Below are 20,428 nucleotides of genomic sequence, written 5' to 3'. Positions count from 1 at the left end.
CCATAGCTCAGGTGGGAGAATCTGTCCACAGTACTATTAGTTGTGCACTCCACAAATCTGGCCTTTATGCAAGAGTGGCAAGAAGAAAGCCATTGTTGAAAGAAAGCCATAAGAAGTCCCATTTGCAGATTGCGAGAAGCCATGTGGGGGACACAGAAAACATGTGGAAGAAGGAGCTTTGGTCAGATGAGACCAAAATGGAACTTTTTGGCCTAAAAGCAAAACGCTATGTGTGGCAAAACTAACACTGCACATCACGCTGAACACACCATCCCCACTGTGAAACATTGCGGTGACAGCATAATGCTGTGGGGGTGCTTTTCTTCAGCAGGGGCAGGGAACCTGGTCAGAGTTGATGGGAAGATGGATGGAGCCAAATACAGGGCAATCTTATAAGAAAACCTGTTAGAGTCTGCAAAAAACTTGAGACTGGGGCGGAGGTTCACCTTCCAGCAGGACAACAACACTAAACATACAGCCAGAGCTACAATGGAATGGTTTAAATCAAAGCATATTCATGTGTTAGAAAGACTGAGTCAAAGTCCATACCTAAATTCAATTGAGAATCTGTGGCAAGACTTAAAAATTGCTGTTCACAGACGCTCTCCGTCCAATCTGACAGAGCTTGCAAAGATTTGCAAAGAAGAATGAGCAAAAATTTCACTCTAGATGCGCAAAGCTGGTAGAGACATACCCAGAAAGACTTGCATCTGTAATTGCAGCGAAAGGTGGTTCTACAAAGTATTGACTGAATATATTAAATTGGGCTGAATACAAATGCACGCCACTTTTCAGATATTTGTAAAACATTTTGAAAACCATTTATCATTTTCCTTCCACGTCACAATTATCTGCCACTTTGTGTTGATATTGGTACACCTTGAATATTGGTACACTTTGTGTTGGTCCATCACACAAAATCCCAATAAAATACATTTACATTTTTGGTTGTAACATGACAAAATATGTTAAATTTCAAGGAGTGTGAATACTTTTTCAAGGCACTGTATTCCATCCCACCCACCATCAGAGCTGTGAAGGATGTTATATTATTTGCAGAGTCTGAAAGAGTACAGAGGGGTGTGTTTTAGGCTAGAGATGCAGCAGGAAGTGGCTATGGAAGAGACTCAGTCTACATTAGACTATACAGAATGTTACATGTAGGGCTGCAACTAATGATTATTTTCATATTCGATTAGTTGGCCGATCATTGTTTTGATTAATCGGATAATAACTTTAACAAAAGTGTGGTGTATAATTTAGTTAATATTTAAAGTTTAAAATGAAAGCCAATTTATTCTTAACTACATCTATGAAGTGGTAAATATAAATAACCAACTATATAGTTAGAGAGCAAAATGTCTAATCCACTCTGAGAATAACAGACAGAAGAGAAATACTATTAGAGATTAAATCTAGTAAATATCATCAGACTCAGAGATCACATTTTTTTATTTCAAGAAAAAAAAAATTAAAGACTGTTTTGCAGATTTTCAGACAGAAGCGTAATATATTATGTATGCCAGAATACCTTGTCATAGGCAGGTGGCTTCATAAAAGCCACCTGCGCCTGCTGTCACTTACCGTATATACTCGAGTATAAGTCAAATTTTTCAGCCCCTTTTTTGGGGCTGAAAGTGCCCCCCTCGACTTATACTTGAGTCACTGCTGTCTGCCTACATGATCAGGGTGTCATGCAGGCAGACGGCGGCCAGCGTGTGCTGCATAGCACTCGGCAGCCTCTCACTGTTCAAAAGCCGCGCCTCCTTGTCTGTGATAGGCAGTCAGTGTACAGCCTATCACGGACATTCTCTCATCCTCGTCCGTGGTATGAGGATGAGAACATGTCCGTGATAGGCTGACCGCTGGGAAATGGAGTTTTCTGCCTAAACATGGACGAGGAGGAGGTGCGGCTTTTGAACAGTAAATGGCCGCCGCACACGCTGATAGGTGAAGAGCGGCACACGGAGGATGCACAGGACACAGGTAGGATGCACACAGACACAGGACACAGGTACATATACACAGGTACATGACACATGCACATATACACAGGACACAGGCACATGACACAGGTACATATACACAGGAGACAGGTACATGACACATGCACATATACACAGGACACATGACACATGCACAAGACACATGCACAGGACACATGCACAGGACACATGCACAGGACACATGACACATGCATAGGACACATGACACATGCACAGGACATTGTTGACCCTCTTTTTCCACTTACAGTAGCTGCTGCTTTTCTCACCCTCGTCTTATACTCGGGTCAATACGTTTTTCCCATTTTTTTGTGGTAAATTAGGGCCTCGACTTATACTCAGATCGGCTTATACTCGAGTATATACGGTATGCTGGCCATAAAAAAACCATGACTACCTTCAAAATAAATTTCTCTGAGCACTAAAGAAGAGGGGACACCCCTCGAAATGCATCAGATTTCTTTGGACCCCACATCCCAAAACTGTTACTGGCCAGTGGATCTTGCTGGATGGAACTAATGGTGGATTTATACAATTTGCTTGATAGTATCACTCGTTTGTGAGTATGTTTTTAACTTCTTGAAATATTAAAGTGTAGCAAAGGTAATGCGCTACGCTGGTGTGCCCACTGTTCTTTTAGAGTTTCTTTTTGTGTTTCCCCTGACCTTTGGGGAGTGGCAGCATAGCTGATGTGGTGGCTCGAAGACTCATGATTTTAATCAGCTGCACAGTTATTTCTTAAGCGTGGGACCATTCATTTTCCTTTATAGAGTGCCCCTATAGCAAAGTAAAAAAAAACTTCTGCCTTTAGAACCACTCCGTTCCTGCCCAACACTACATGTCCCATGAGGCATTGTTCCTCACACATTCACAAGTTCTCAGGCACTTACTGACATGTATGGACGGTGTACTGAGCTGTATGTGTGCTGCACTGTATTTCCTGATACGTAAACAAATAATGCATTGTGCATGCAGGCCAAATAACTGGCTGACCAGATTAATCAATCATGACAATAGTTGACATCTATTTTCATAATCGATTAGTTGTTTCGAACCTAGTTACATGATACAAAGCCACAACTAAACCCAGAATATCAGAGGATCTGCAGGCAACAGAGCAACATGGTACACAGGTATGATCTATGCTGGGATTGATCATTCTATTCAGTTCTAGTGAAAAGAAAGCTGAAGTTCAGCTTTAAGTACATCATATATTTGCAATTATTTACAAATATTTGGAACACTTATCACATACGTGTTTTTATCACATGCAATATTGTATTAATTTAGCAGATCACTTATAAATTTATGCTTTAGCTTCATATAACATAGCTTCATAGAAAGTTTTTTTCTTAAGAGTGTATTTCTTTCACTGTCAGCTTTAAGTATGGGTGTATTTCCTTGCCAAGAAGTCACAGGCGCATACAGCCTTTCATGTCTATTGGGCGACTGTATGCAGCACCTGTGGCTCCTGGGCAGGGAATAATGGTCAAAGTGAATAACTGTTGTACTTGGCAAACTATAAGGTTATAAAGACTGTAGGTTTTTTTTTTTCAAAATGCAGCACAGTAGCACCACCTGCTTTAATGATGTACAAAACACATGGTAAAACTGAGGTTTCATGAATTACATCCATTTATCTGAAAGATAGATAAGAGACAAAAAAAAATCACCACAAAACCAGCTATTGGAAATGTCCTACCACTCCAATTCACATTCGGTATTTTACTGCCTCTGACCCATTTTTTCTTGCTTGCTGTAGTCATATAGTCCAACATGGTCCCCTAACCTACAACAAAAGTCATTTAACATCAATGGTGTCTGTTCTGATCAGAATGTTCGGTTTTTTCCCTCTCTCTTGTGATAGAGAAAAAACAGTTTAAAGGACCCATGTTAGGCCCATTGACAGGCAGCAGTAAAGAGATGCGAGTCAGTTTACATTATTTTTACCCTTGATCTGTTAGGTCTGCAAAACTGTAAACAAACGCAAACCTTTTACATTTTCTTTTTTTCCACACATAGATGAACTTGGAGGTAATTGGCCTGTTAACATCCATCTTCCTTCCCATAGACTAACACTGATCTTATGTTCAGATCCACCCATCAGTTTTTTACGATCAGAGCAGCCATGTGAAATGGGCCTAACTTGACCCTGACCTCTTCAAATGTATACTTACCTGTATCTGATGGCTATAGCATGTCGCAATGTTGATAGCACTCAACTAAAATCATTGAGCTGGCTGTATAAGTATTCAATATTCATATACATTTCTATGAGACCATATCCTGCCCCAGGAGATGAACCCAAAGAAGTCTATGGAGTTTGACAGGCTAGATGATTTCCTGTAAGGTCTGAAAAGGAGTGCTATGTGCTCTGCCCACTTCCTGTCCAGGGATGCACTTAGAAAAGTTTCCTCAGTGAAACAGCTAGTGAAGAAAAGGTTCTACTTATGTGAACAAACACCCCCCACGCTCAGAAGACTGCTATAAGATTGAAGTACTATATGGATAGTAAACAACGGGCCCAACAAGATATAAATAAAACTGGAAACCCCAAAACCTCCTAAGAGACACAGCAACCCTCATCTGCCTCCACAAGCAGCCTAATTGCAGATGTGGAAAAGATGCAGCAGTGATTCAACAAGGTATGTGTACCATCCATGGTGTGACACTCAGCTGCCAGATTTCTCACTGGTACAATTGAAAAAAAAAGAGACTTCGGTTATTGTCCAGGGATTTGTGACCCTGTGATATACTCAGCATGCAGAAGTTCCCCAGTGATCTTGGAACAGAGGCTGCAGTGATTCTCCAAGGCATGGTCAGCAATATCTGACTGAGCATGCAAGTGGCTGTGGCACTAAATTCACAAGGTCTGGAGTGAACCTCTGGATATCTCTCAGTGAAAGAGAGAAACAGGGAATTTGATTTTCTTTTGTTCCATTATGTTCTTATAAAGGTAATTTTAAATTTTGTCAGTAAGCGACTAAAATAATGCAAACATAGCAAGAAACTCAGGAAATGTTTTAATTGGAGGGCACTCCGAAATCACAGTCTATACGGGCCTTGCTTGATGCCAATACCTCGAGTAAAAGACAGCCTAGGGAAGTGTAAGGCCTAACACACACTGACGTTTTAACAGCGGCTTTCAACTCACTCTGCGATCGTGTGAGGAGGGACCTCACTGAACAGGAAAAATCAGCCTAATCCGGAGCCCCAGCAACCAAAAGGAATCCACATGTCTACCACCAAAACCTGGCCTTCGTAAGGCAAGCCATGATCAGCAGGACCAGAGAGTAAGTTATTGTGTTTTTTTTTATATAATTAACCCTGTGCATTGCTTTGCAGGCAATATGCATTTTCTTTGTAGAATGTCAACTATTTAATTCTATTCTTTGTAGCACAATATTCAATATTAGCGAGAGAAGAGAGGAGGCAGGGGAAGTTCGGGCAGTGGACAGACCCACCACCAGTGCTACAGACAGCACAGCCCACACTTCTCCCCGTGACAGCAGTGTTGAAAGCCTCGCTGAGGAGACAACACATGAGGTAACTGTCCATCCATTATGTCAGCCTGTCTATGTCTGTCTGTCTATCTACCTACATGCCTGCCAATTTTTATATTTCTTTCTTTTGCAGGAATCCAGCGTCAGCCAACACGGCGAGGTGCATGGTTGTGAAGGTGTCCGTGGCCCTGGGTGTGGGCATAACCAGCGGCAGAGGGTGGGCGAGTTTGTTTCTGAGACTGAGACCAGGGTGCTTGCACTGCTGCAGAGAGGCACAGCTTTGATGCCTTCCTTGACCCAAGCAACAAGCGCGCCTGCTTCTGCCGACACATGTACAACTTAATGGAGGAAATGGGTAGAGACCACCTCCACCTTCTGTTGATCCATACACTGTATCTCAGGATCCCCCAATGGCCCCCGGGACCTCAGTAGTGCAAGCACACCCCTCTCTGTATCAGCCAGCCTCCACCCACCATGCCCCAGACGGCATTGTATGCCCCACCCTCCTACAAAGAATTTATACCGCCATCTTATATGCACAAGCGCCATCCCCATTCCTTCCCCAATCCCCACATTCCCAAGGTGACCAGGCATCCCAGCAAACCTATCACCAGTTGTAATTATTTTCCTGGTCAATAAAACTTTTTTTGCTTGACAAATTCTGTCTTTTTTAATTCATTATAAGATGCACAACAGCAGTCATTTGTACTCTGCTTGAGACAAACGCATGCTGAGCCCTAATAGGCCTAGCATGCGTTTGTCCCAAGCAGATTGAAAAGAGCACATTGCACTCTGCTTGAGACAAAGGCATGCTGAGCCCTAACAGGCCTAGCATGCGTTTATCCCAAGCAGATTGAAAAGAGCACATTGCACTCTGCTTGAGACAAACGCATGCTGAGCCCTAATAGGCCTAGCATGCGTTTACCTTATGCAGAATGTAATGGACTCGAGAAACAAAAGAAGAAACATGGACACAAAGAGCAGTAACATGAATATGACGTGTTTTATTAAAAATAACAAAATTCATGCTGATTTATTCAATGTCAACATTGTTTTTTAAATATGATCATCTTGCCATGACACCTCTCCATCAGGAGATACAAAATATTGGGCAAATTGGTTGCTGATTGCCGTTGACCACAAGTCCATGAATTGAACACAATGTGTTGGGTTGCTGGGCTCCGGGTTCCACATTGCTCCTATCATTGTTCCTCTGAAGATTATGTAGCACGCAGCATGCCAGGACCACCTTGATTGCATTCTCCACATCCAGTTGCATGGAGGACAGCAAAACCCTCCATTTGGCAGTCAAGACACCAAACGCGCACTCAACCACACGACGTGCGCGGCTGAGCCTATGATTGAAAATTCTTTGTTCATGGCTGAGTCCATATCCACTATATGGCCTTATAAGGTTTTCGGACAATCCAAAAGCCTCATCCGCAACCATCACCAACGGCAAACTTGGTTCATCAGTGCAGGGTAGAGGCCTACTGACTGGTATGTTGAGGCGTCCCTCATGCAGACGACATTCGAATGAAGACTCTCTGAATATGCGGGAGTCACCTTGGCTGCCATAAGCTCCGACATCCAGGGCAAGGAATTTTAGATGGGCATCAGTCAATGCCAGGAGTACCACAGAAAAATATTTCTTATAATTAAAATAAGATGATCCGGAGTGGGGAGGCTTTTTCACCCTGATGTGTTTACCATCCAGGGCACTGATGCAATTAGGAAATTGTGTTTTTTCCCAAAATCTATCCACAACAGACTCCCAGATTTCTTCGGTCGGCTCCGGCATGACTGAGTTGTGTAGCTCCTCCCAAATTGCAACACATGTTGACCTTGTTACTGCAGAGACAGTGGCGACACCAAGGAGGAAATAATGGTGAAAGGACACAAAACTTTGTCCAGTGGCAAGGAACCCAACATAAAGATTTTAAAATTAATGAAAACAGCATACAAATAAAAAGTACTACCCCTAACCCCAACCCACTATTCCCCAAACTTCTATTGCCTAAATCCTACCCCTAAACCCAACCCACTATTCCCTAAACCCTACCTCATAACCCATAAACCCTACCACTGTTCCGATTCTCCAAAACCTAACCCCCTAACCCTATCCCATATGAGTACTTATTTCACTTACTTCAGAGTCACTAACAGCCATTCCTCCGGTGACACAGAGCGACGCATGACAGTGTCCATCCTGGTCAATCGTGGCCGGAGTCTCTCCAAGAGCTCATCAAAACTTTTCCGGGTGTATGCACAGTTCTGCATACATCTGGGTGAAGTATCCCACTGACAGCCGCTGGGATATCAGTGGATGGGTCCAGAAGTGATATTGTCTACTGCTTCTATCCTCCTCCAACTGTCTCCTACGAATCCTCAGCAAGATAATAAGCAGGATTGCTTCATCAATCTTTTGCACAAAAGGATCCATAACCAAAAATCAGAGGAAAACGCATGCAAAATTGCAAAAAATCCACAAACACTCTAACAAACTCACACAGACTATCTCCTCTCTCTCCAACCACAATGGCCCCATCAAATGATACGTTGTTTAGTAATTTTCCTTGGCATTGTGGGTAATTTGGGAGTGGAAAATAGCAGAGGGATGTTATTTTGAAAAAAACGCGCCTTATCGTTAACGTTTACAAACAACGTTAAACGCGCATTGACGCCAAATCAAAACACTAATAAAATTGCGTTTTTAACGCTGCTTTTTTCCTGGCATCGTTTACTAGCTTTACAGCCCGTTTTTGAAAATGTCCGTGTGTATGAGGCCTAAGGCTCTACAGCGGAAAAGTGGGTTTCCTAAAATAGATATAGGTGTGAAGTAGCAGGTGATACATTGCACTTGGGGAATACATTGTGGTAAATACTCCAAGCTGGTCCCAAGGTTGGATATATTCTTTTTAAAAATATGTTTTTTCAAAACTCAAAAAGTTACATACAGGAAGGTATAAATGTAAAATTCAGCTCCATGAACAGAGCATACACAGTATGTGAATAGCAGATCTAATTATGCAATAGAGTATCGAATTACGTAAAGAGATATACAATTCTGTACAGACTCCAATCTGTTTGTGTGTTTTAAGGATGTTGACTTAAAGCAGGGGTGTCAAACTCAATTTCATTAAAGGGCCACATAAGCAGTATGATGGCCCTCAAAGGGTCAGTTGTATCAGGAGTGTGCGAAGCGCAGCCTTCGGGAGTGCGCGACGCGCAGCCTTCGGGAGTGCGCGACGCGCAGCCTTCGGAAGTGCGCAACGCGCAGCCTTCGGGAGTGCGCGACGCGCAGCCTCGCAGCCTTCGGGAGTGGGCGACGCGCAGCCTTCGGGAGTGGGCGACGCACAGAGTTCAGGAGTGCGATACGCGCAGACTGGGCTCAGGTAAGTATTAGTGGGACTGCTGCACACAGAAGGATTTTTATCTTAACCACTTCGCGCCCGGCCCATAGCAGATGACGGCCGGGAAGTGGTTCAGTTATCCTGACTGGGCGTCATATGACGTCCAGCAGGATAACATGGGGGCGCGCATCCCGGCGATCGGTGGAACGGTGTGTCAGTCTGACACCTCCAATGTCCAATCACGGCTGATCACGATGTCAATAGGAAGAGCCGTTGATCGACTTTTCCTCACTCGTGTATGACAGACGCGAGTAGAGGATAGCCGATTGGCAGTTCTCCTGACAGGGGGGGGTCTGCGCTGATTGTTTATCAGCGCAGCCTCCCCTCAGATCACCACACTGGACCACCAAGGATCACCACTAGGACCATCAGGGAGAGGGGCAACATGTGGATGGCCAGGTATGTACCCCATGGCCATCCACATGTGCCCAGTCAATGCCCAATCTGTGCCCACAAATGGGCACTGATTGGCACCATTATATAGCACTGATGCCCAGTAATGCCACCCTTAGGGGCATCAGTGCCATCAGTGCCACCTGTCAGTGCCCATCCGTGCCCACCTATCAGTGCCCATCCGTGCCACTTATCAGTGCCACCCATAGGTACCCATCAATGCCACCTACAAATGCCCATCAGTACCGCCTATGAGTGCCCATCGGTGCCGCCTATGAGTGCCCATCGGTGCCGCATACCAGTGCCACCTATCAGTGTTCATCATCAGTGCCGCCGCATCAGTGCCCGTCAGTGCAGCCATATCAGTGCCCGTCAGTGCAGGAATATCAGTGCCCGTCATTGAAGAAGAAAACATACTTATTTCCAAAAAATTTTTAACAGAAACAAAGAAAAACTTGTTTTTTTTCAACATTTTCGGTCTTTTTTTATTTGTTGCGCAAAAAATAAAAAAACGCAGAGGTGATCAAATACCACCAAAAGAAAGCTCTATTTGTGGGAATAAAATGATAAACAAATTGTTTGGGTACAGTGTTGTATGACCGCGCAATTGTCATTCAAATTGCGACAGCGCTGAAAGCTGAAAATTGGCCTGGGCGGGAAGGTGTCTAAGTGCCTGGTATTGAAGTGGTTAAAGCATAGCATGCATTAAGATAAAAAAACCTTCTGCTTTTAGAACCACTTTAAAGAGTATACACATTTGTGGATGGAGTCAAAGAATGGATAAGTTTTAATAATAGCTGACCATGTCTGTTGTCCACAAGAGATGAAACATATAAACCAATAAAGGAGAGCTGTTCCAAAGGATGGTTGGAAGTTGCAACTTCTTCTGATCATCTCTTCCCCTCGTCCCTGGATCACATGACTCATTGGAGTCTGCGGGAGCCCGTCTGTGCACAGTGCTATTGACGTGGCCACTAAGGCGTTCACAGCCTTAGAGATCCGGAAGTTACATAGGTACATAATTAGTCAGGTTGAAAAAAGACACAAGTCCATCCAGTTCAATCTTAAAAACAATAAATAAAATAAAAAATATCGTACAATCCAATATACCCAATTTGATCCAGAGGAAGGCAAAAAACACCAAAAACACCAGCAGAGCATGCTCCAATTTGCTACAGCAGGGGAAAAAAAAATCCTTCCTGATCCCCTGAGAGGCAATCGGATTTTTCTTGGATCGGAAGGCTGGTGTGATGACGTTACCGTCCAAAGGCTCCACCCTGCGCATTTCGTCACGAACGGACGTCTTCTGGGGATTGGCCGAATGAATGTGTCATCACTACGAAGGTATATACATACCTAAGGCGCCATTTTGACTACTGGCGACCGGGACAGTGTCATAAACGAAGAGATAGTAATTCCATCTTAAGTGTTGCCTACTCATAGGAATAGGGAAATAGAGACAATGGATAAGATCGCCATCTAATGGCGAAAAGCAAAATCAAAATAGTGAAGGTGGATAATGAACACAAAGGAAGGGGAAGCGTTGGGATTTAAATAGTGACACCGTCAGCTCAATATAACGAGACTACAATAGTATAACTAAATTAGTATTAGTAATATGCCAAATATTGATAATCGTACATATAAAATGTATATAAAAGTAAGAAATGTAAAAAATGATTTAATTAAAAAACAAAGATAAAAATAGTAAAAATAATTGAGGACAAACTTAGGAATTATTTATAAAACAATGTATATCCCAATTCATGTTGAGGCCAAAAGGTACAAAACTTTTCATATTAAAAATCCATCTGGTCTCAAGTCTTGAGATAGATCTAACCATGTTAGTACCCCTCCAATGTGGACGGATAGTGTCAATGGCCAAAAACAGTGTTCCTTTTAGCTGTCGATCATGGTATTTATCGTAATGCCTGGATAAATTGTGTTTTTTAAAACCTTGCTGAATATTGTCTACATGTTAGCTAAACGTACATGTAACTCTCTTTTAGTACGGCCTATATATTGTTTTGAACATGGGCATTGGATTAAATACACCACAAATTTTGTAGTACAAGTTATAAATGACTCAATATCATAAATTTTGTTTGTTACAGTAGATTGGAAGGACTCACTCCCTCTGAACCCATTAATCTCACAAATACTACATCTCTGGCGTGGAAAAAAACCCTTCATTGACTGAAAAAAGGTTAATGTCTTAGGAGGATCTATGACCTTAGGGGCGATGTTATGTCTCAAAGAAGGGGCACCCCTAAATATTATGACTGGTTGCTCCGGGATAACAGGGCAGAGAACTCTATCGTTTTGTAGCACGTTCCAATATTTCTTAAAAATTTTCTTTATATAAAAATGTTGGTTGGAGTACAGGGTGATCATTGACCATCCACATATATCCGGTGATGTACTATTTTCTCTCTCTCCTTGAGCATCTTCCCCCTGCCTATGGCCGCCACATTGGCGATGGTCTTATCAATGTCTCCTTCCTGATAGCCCTTACTCAGAAACCTCTGTTTTAAAATGGTTGCCTGTTGAAAAAAATCGGAGACTTCAGTACAGTTCCGCCTGATGCGCTGGAACTGTCCTTTAGGGACAGCCGCTAACCATGATTTGCGGTGGCAACTGGTAAGGGGAATAAGAGCATTGCAGTCTGTCTCCTTAAAATAAGTACTGGTAATGAGGCAACCATCTTTGACCATAATGTTTAAGTCTAAAAAATGGATATATGTCTTACTTGCCTCATGTTGCAGAGAAATGCCCCTATCATTCTGATTCAATTTCACAAAAAAAGTTTCAAGGGAAAAGAAGTCCCCTTCCCATTTAATAAACACGTCATCAATGTATCTTTTCCATAGCCTCAACACTCTCAGTGGGTTGTTATCTATACAATCCTGTTCCCAACGGGCCATAAACAAGTTTGCTAAGCTAGGAGCAAACTTAGCCCCCATTGCTACGCCACATGTTTGTAGAAAAAATTCACCACCAAACCAAAAATAGTTATGGCTTATTGCGAACCGCAGGAGCTCCATAACAGATTATTGTTATTTTATATTTTCACTTATTACTGCAAGTATTTTTGTTTGATTATTTCATAATTTTATTTATCTTAATTGATATCTTCATTCACATTTTTTAGCGCTGCACGTATTGTGTTGTTCTTAAAGCAATCTACTGAGCTGGCCAGTCTATTCCACATTTTCACAGCTCTTACTGTGAAGAAACCTTTGCGTATTTGGAGATGAAATCTCTTTTCCTTTAGACATAAAGAGTGCCCGTGTCCTCTGGGTTGACCGTAAACAGAATAATTCAACACCAAGTACACTGTATGGACCCCTTATATATTTGAACATGTTGATCATATCCCCCCTTATTCTCCTCTTCTCAAGAGTGAATAAATTCAGTTTCTCTAATCTTTCTTCATAGCTGAGCTCCTCCATGCCTCTTATCAGTTTGGTTGCCCTTCTCTGCACTTTCTCCAGTTCCCCGATATCCTTTTTGAGAACTGGTGCCCAAAACTGAACTGCATATTCCAGATGAGGTCTTACTAATTATTTGAACAGGGGCAAAATTATATCTCTCTCTGGAGTCCATACCTCTCTTAATACAAGAAAGGACTTAGCTCGCTTTGGAAACTGCAGCTTGCTATTACTGAGCTTATGATCTACCAAAACCCCCAGATCCTTCTCCACCACGGATTCCCCCAGTTGTACTCCCTCTAGCACGTATGATGCATGCATATTCTTAGCCCCCAAGTGCATAACTTTACATTTCTCAACAGTAAACCTCATCTGCCACATAGTCGCCCAAATAGACAGTGCATTGAGGTCGGCTTGTAAATTGGAGACATCCTGTAAGGATGTTATTCCACTGCATAGCTCGGTGTCATCTGCAAAGACAGAAATGTTACTTTCGATCCCAGACCCAATATCATTTATAAAGATATTAAAAGGTAAGGGTTCCAGCACTGAACCTTGGGGTACACCACTGATAACCTTAGACCATTCAGAGTAAGAATCATTAACCACTACTCTCTGATTTCTGTCTTTTAGCCAGTTTTCTATCCATTTACAAACTGATATTTTCAAGCCTGTAGACTTTACCTTACACATGAGCCACGTGTGGGGAACTGTGTCAAACGCTTTTGCAAAATCCAAGTATACCACGTCCACAGCCACCCCTCTGTCCAAGGTTTTACTTACCTCTTCAGAAAAAGAAATCAGGTTTGTCTGACAACTTCTGTCTTTCATGAATCCATGCTGTCTGTTGCATAAAATGTCTATGTGGTCTTTTATTAAACACTCCAGTATCTTCCCGACTATAGAAGTTAAAGTAACATGTCTATAGTTACTTGGTGAAGACTTTGATCCCTTTTTAAATATAGGCACCACGTTTGCCCTGCGCCAAATCCAGTGGTACTATTCCCGTCATTAATGAGTCCCTAAAAATGAGATACAATGGCTTTGAAATTACAGAGCTCAATTCTTTTAGGATCTGTGGGTGGATGCCATCAGGTCCAGGTGCTTTATTCTGCCACCTTTATTCTGTCTAAATATCTCTGGACCATATCACTTTTGAGCCATTGTGGATCATTCGGAGCTGTGTCACTTCCACCCCCATTATGGACATGAGCTCCCCCATACTCTTTTGTATACACAGAGCCGAAGAAAGTATTTAATAAATTTGCCTTCTCTTTATCCCCAGTCACCCACTCTAGATTATTTTGTAAAGGGCCTACATGCTCAGACCTGGCCTTTTTACTATTAATATATTTGAAGAATTTCTTGGGGTTTGTCCTACTACCTTTTACAATCTGTCGTTCGTTTTGAAATTTTGCATCCTTGATTTCATTTTTACATATTCTGTTAAATTCTTTGTAACATTTAAACAACACTAGGGTTCCTTCATTTTTACATTTTTTAAAAGCTCTTTTCTTATTGTTTATAGCTTCTTTAACTTTGGCCGTGAGCTACATAGGTTTTGTTTTTAGCCTTTTAAACTTATTGCCCATGGGAATATACTTTGCAGTGAGGTCCCAAACAGTCTTTTTGAAGAATTCCCATTTCTGTTCTGTGTTTATCGATGCAAATATTGCCTCCCAGTCTAAATCCTGGAGAGCATTCCTCATCCTTGGAAAATTTGCTCTCTTGAAGTTAAGTGTTTTTATCTTTCCCGTATGTATTGCTTGTTTACAGCTAACATCAAATGAAATCATGTTATGATCACTGCTACCCAGGTGTTCCTTTATCTGGACATTAGTAATAAGCTCTGCATGGTTTGAGATTACCAGGTCCATCAGAGCTTCATTCCTAGTTGGGGCCTCAATAAACTGGACCATAAAATTGTCCTGTAATAGGTTTATAAATCTTTGCCCTTTAACTGTCCCAGCAGTGCCATTACTCCAGTCAATTACTGGGTAGTTTAAATCACCCATTATTATCACTTTCCCAGCCCTTGCAGCCCTTTCCATCTGTGCAAGGAGTTGAGTCTCCACCTCCTCGTTAACATTGGGTGGTCAATAACAATCTCCAATGATTAACTTTGAACTACGCCCATCTATATGCAGTTCCACCCATAATGCTTCAGACTCATCACACTCTCCATCAACCAGGTCCTCTTTCACACTTGCTTTGAGATCACTTCTCACATACAGACAGACCCCGCCACCTTTACTTTTTACCCTGTCTCTCCGAAAGAGTGCATAGCCAGGAATATTAATAGCCCAGTCGTGAGGATTGAAGGCAAGTTTCAGCAAGTTGAGCCGTGGAAGGCATCCACCGCTTCCCCTGGTCGTCTCCATCGCTACCAGTGCTGCAGCAGCTCTCTCCCCCCGGATCCCTGGAGAACGCAGCCGGCCCCATCTGTTTTCTCCCTGGGCGTACTGTGAGGTTTTGGGTTGGTGGACAGTCCTTTGCTTCTGGCAATTGGGTCCACTCTTCACGTCCCAGAGCACCTACAGGTATTCCTGATATCTGGAGCACTCATCCTAGCATTGGAGGTATGACAGCCTTCTTTTCCATCTCTCCTGGCTCCTGAGGGTTTTTTGCAGCAACTGTGAGGTTTATTACACAGGGCATACTTCAACATTATTAACTTTACATTTGCTTTGGATATGTATGCATCCCTCGGCAGCTTTATATACTTTTTGTTTATCTGCTAATACATTTTCTATTATCTACATGGATTTTCCTTTATTGACTCTCAACCATCCTTTGGAACAGCTCTCCTTTATTGGTTTATATGTTTCCTCTCTTGTCTTTTGAATTTGGGAGCAGTGACCTCAGGTTGGGATTAAGCTATCATAAAGGTTTCCTTGGTCATCTATGTTTGCGCCTGGCTTCTGTTTTGACCATGTCTGTTGGACCGGTGAGAAAGACTATTCTACAGGTATTAATTATTTAATTTCATTATATCATCTACTACACTAACCATATGGAATACTGATAAATGGAGATATCCAGTAAATCAGGAAGGTGGTAACTAAGGAAGTAACAGCCTATAAAAAAAAGTCAGTTGTCCTTTTCCACCAGGGAATCAGTCATGATCTGCAAGCAGGTAACGTAGTCAATAATGATGACCTGAACATCATCTATCTGTGATCATCATCATGTCTGTGGAAGCTTTGTTATGTTGTGTATCAGGCTGCCTAATTATGCCCTATGCTTAAACTGTCATAAGTATCTTGAAATTTGAAGAAAGATTTAACAAAGAAAAAGAAAAACCCTTGAGCCATGCTTTGTGTGTGTCTGAGACTAGCACAGTGTTCAAGCCATATTTTATGGTTAGAAAAAAAGCATATATATGCAATGAATGCAGTGAATATATAAACTTGGCTCTCTTAACTGGAAATGAGGTCCTTAATAAAGCCGCCTGGGAGGGCAAAACGCGTTGCTGCAATTCCCGGTCTACGAGTCCAAACAGCGTCACTTCCGGTTCCAGTGGAACGCACGCTGGATGCAGCGTTTCCCGATGTTGAACCTTGTAATTTCGATGATCGTTTTAATGCTTTTAGCCTGTAAGTACCTATTCACGTTTGCGCAATAAAGCATAGCCAAACTGTACTTCATTATCAGTCCCTCTTTTCATTTTTCGGTGACCTTTGTCCACATGTGACCATCACGTTTGGGGGAGATCTTCATTTGGATCCTTTTGCCATTCATGGCCAGTGTTACAACCTTAACGACCCCTGGACTGAAAAGCTAGGGGTCCATTCTTTTCGGTGAGTGGGGACACTGGAGGGGTGTGTGGCGCACCGGAAGTTTGGAGCACAACAGCACTTTATGATTGGAGCACTTTTGCACAATGTATATGGATTTTTTTGTTATTAATTTTTTCAAATATCAATTTTGATTGTTTCCATTTTAGGACACTGCTAAAAGATGGACATTCCACCGACTGACCTAGTGGAGTATGCTTTAGGCAAACAGGGGGCTCCCCTAAGGTTTGTAAAGGTTATTGCTTTGCCCTGCAAACTATAACCTTTGTATACCTTAGATTCGTGGACCTTGGAAATGAAATATTTAACTGTCTAATTAAATAGGTATGCACCATCTAAAATCTATAATCAGTACATTTTTTATGAAACACATTAGTAGGATTCAGGCAAATGGGTAAAAATAGTGCAGAAATATATTTAGAACCAAAACACAATCGTAGACAGAAATAAAGGCGGTATTCTATTACATGGCCTACAAGGAATCTCATAAATGAGGCTCTAATGGATGGGGCTTGCAACTCTCACATCCTCTCAGCGAATGTTACAGCTATTAAAAAGTTTTTTTTGTCAAATTTGAATAAAGGCTGTTAAACCAGGTATAAAAACTAACTGAACTACATTTAGTTTGCTAGAGGTGTTTTTTTTTTACCCTTTTTCATCCATCTTTGAAGCTCAATGCTGCCACTCAGGATGGATTTCCTGATGGTGACAACAGTAGACCAGGCCTGAGTGTTGAAAGGACCACTTACAGTCTCCACTGAATGTCCATGTGAAAGGGGGAAAACGCAGGAGTACAAAAGGAAGTGCCCGAACAAGGGCCTTCGTGGTAGGTTTACCAAGTATCCTTTTAAGAAAAGCTGCAGATGATGACACTGTACCTATTCTGGATTCTGCAGCTCAAAAGCCAAAGCATAGGAAATCTGAGGCAAGAGGTTTATGAAAATGGCTATGCTACTACTTGCATATGAACAATATTCTAACAAAGGCATTTGCCTAATTTACCCTATAATAAAAGTATGCATCCATGAGGGTAACCCTGGAGTTCACTCAAGAAAAGTTGAAGCCCTCCACAATGAAGGGAGTACCAACCACATAAGATTTAGAAATATTATAGAATTTGAACTTCTGCGACTCAATGTCTCTATGTCCTGACTTCAACAGGACAGGAAAAATGGGTTGTGCATGAAGCTGTTAATATTCACGGTCTGCTTCCTGTCCCCTCATTGGCAGGAGCAGTCTGTTTATTAGTTGACATAGAGGAGGAGACAAAAATGCTCGTCATGATAATCTTCCACCAAACATAATAAATAAGATGTTTGGTAATGCACACATTAGGTTGTTTACCTTATCCCTCTCTTTCTCCTTTAGCTTGTCCATTGAGCGTTTCAGCCCCTCTTCCAATAAGTCAATTAATCTCACTGTGTCACCTGACCTAGTTTTAAATTTTTTCCTGAAAAATAAACAAATTCAAAGTAAGAGGACTCATCTGGGTAAAATGGAAGAACAGTCAAAATTGCTACAAATTCCAGATTATTTTTTTTCCTTACACGACTGATCATATCAGATATGAAAATAACAAGATAACCTGGAAATGTGCGATTATTAACTACAGTCAACCACAAAGTAGAAAAAATAATCTATTTACAATGGTTATATGCAGGTCTTTCTGGGAGAATGTTCTTTTGCACAGCCTTACTATTTGACCTACTGTATGTATCCACCTTAACCCATTTCTTTATTTTAGCAGAGGCATCAGTGATTAAGGTTTCCCTGCTGTTGTTTTCTACCCCTTCCAAAGGTCATAAAAAAAACCACCCAACATGCAGATCTTATGGTATGTCCAAACAGGATGTTGCTAAGAATACCATACATACAAAGTACATTTTAGGGAGTAAGACACAATTGGCCATAGGAAAAGGATGGACAGAGCAGTTATTTGTCCCTTGATGGTGCTTAATGACAGACTCTGGTCGAAGCTTGCTTGCAGTAAAAGGTCCTAGGATTTGACACACTGGCACCACTGAAAAAATGATTTCCAATCATGCTGATAATTAGGGCAAGATGGGGGCTTGCAAGCTCAATCATAGTGGATATGTCAGCTACAGTCAAGCCCCATTCTTTTAGAACCAGGGCTTCAATAGCTATGCCATTTAAGATAATTGACTGATGAGGATTGATCAGAGAGAGAAAGTCTGGCCAGTGTGGTAAAAACAAGGGGGTATATGCTGGTGGGGATATTTGCTCTGAGTACTGGGACCTTCTTGGACTGTACCAGTTAAAAATCCTTGGAGTTGTGGCTAAACCAAAAAACAAAGCCACAAACTAGAAGTCCCCTGACTGCTAAATGCAGACAGTTGAGCTAAGGTGGGGACATGAAGATGGACATCTTTGCCACCCCCAGAGAAAATTCTACCTTTAATGTAGAAAAATGTAAAAAATAGGATTTTTAAAACAGCTTACCTGTAAAATCCTTTTCTTTGAAGTACATCACGGGACAAAGAGCCATAGTAGTTACTATGTGGGTTATAGGCCACCTTCAGGTGATGGACACTGGCACACCCTAAGACAAGAAGTCCACTCCCTATAAAACCCCCTCCCATACTGGGAGTACCTCAGTTTTGTAGCAAAGCAATACACGTGTATACCAAAAAGAAGAGAGGGACATTTGTGTCCCGTGATGTACTTCAAAGAAAAGGATTTTACAGGTAAGCTGTTTTAAAAATCCTATTTTCTTATTGTAGATCACTGGACACAGAGCCATAGTAGTTACTATGTGGGATATCCCATAGCAATGCCAAATGAAGGGAGGGAGACAACAAAAATAGGGCACTAAGAGACTAGATGACTTATACTGCTGCCTGCAGTACACTGCGCTCAAAGGCGATATCCTCATGACCTTTTACATCTACTTGATAGAATCTGGTAAATGTATGGACTGAAGACCAAGTTGCGGCCTTGCAGATTTGAGCCACGGAAATCTGGTGATGCATTGCCCAAGAAGTACTAACAGCTCTGGTGGAGTGCGCTTTAATATGAAAAGGTGGAATTTTCCTCTATAAACCATAAGCTTGAACAATCACTTGACGAATCAATTTAGAAATAGTAGATTTCGACGCTGCCTGTCCTCTTAGGACCTTCTGGCAACACAAACAAAACATCTGTTTTACGAATCTGAGCAGTCGCCTTTAAGTAGACCTTGACTGCTCTCACCACATCAAGAGAATGTAGTGACCTCTCTTCCGCAGAATGAGGTTCTGGAAAAAATGAAGGCAGAACAATATCCCGGTTTCAATGAAAACCGGACACGACCTTCGGTAGGAAATTAGGATGAGCCAACTTTGATACTCTTCTTGCAGAAGATATGGCAATCAGAAATACTAATTTCCTTGTCAAAAGGACCAAGGGAATATCTCGAATCGGCTCAAAAGGCTGTCTCTGTAACGCCGACAGGACTAAATTCAAGTCCCAAGGGTTCAGGGGTGACCTAACTGGAGGATTAATCCGTGTTACCCCCTGAATAAAGCTATGAACGAACCAGAGAGTGTGAAGCAAGTGGTCGTTAAAAAAAATACAGATAAGGCCGACACCTGGCCTTTGATAGTACTCAAGGCCAGCTTCATTTCTAATTCCATCTGTAGAAATTCAAGGATCCTACCCATGACATATTTCCTGGGGTGCCAATCCCTGTATTCACACCAGGAGTCATATGCCTTCCAGACTCTAGAATGTATGACTCTGAAGGCCGGCTTCCTAGCACTAACCAAAGTAGAAACTACTGAACATGATAGCCCACGGTCTTTCAAAATGTGGGTCTCAATAGCCAAACCATTAAATTTAGCGCTTGTAAGGTAGGATGAAATACCGGACCTTGCGAGAGAAGGTCTGGCC

General features: G+C 42.0%; 1 protein-coding gene across 1 annotated transcript in view; it reads right to left on the bottom strand.

Moving 5' to 3' along the window:
- The window catches only part of RARS1 (arginyl-tRNA synthetase 1), a 217,756-nt gene that overhangs the window by 31,643 nt on the left and 165,685 nt on the right, over positions 1-20,428 (bottom strand). Inside the window, exon 12 of the mRNA XM_073620712.1 lies at positions 17,885-17,990. Within this exon, the coding sequence (XP_073476813.1) occupies positions 17,885-17,990 (106 nt within the window). The remainder of the gene's footprint in view (positions 1-17,884; positions 17,991-20,428) is intronic.

Source organism: Aquarana catesbeiana, linkage group LG03, assembly GCF_042186555.1.
Source record: "Aquarana catesbeiana isolate 2022-GZ linkage group LG03, ASM4218655v1, whole genome shotgun sequence".
NCBI classification, from domain to species: Eukaryota; Metazoa; Chordata; class Amphibia; order Anura; family Ranidae; genus Aquarana; species Aquarana catesbeiana.
This window is presented reverse-complemented; position numbering and strand designations above follow the sequence as displayed.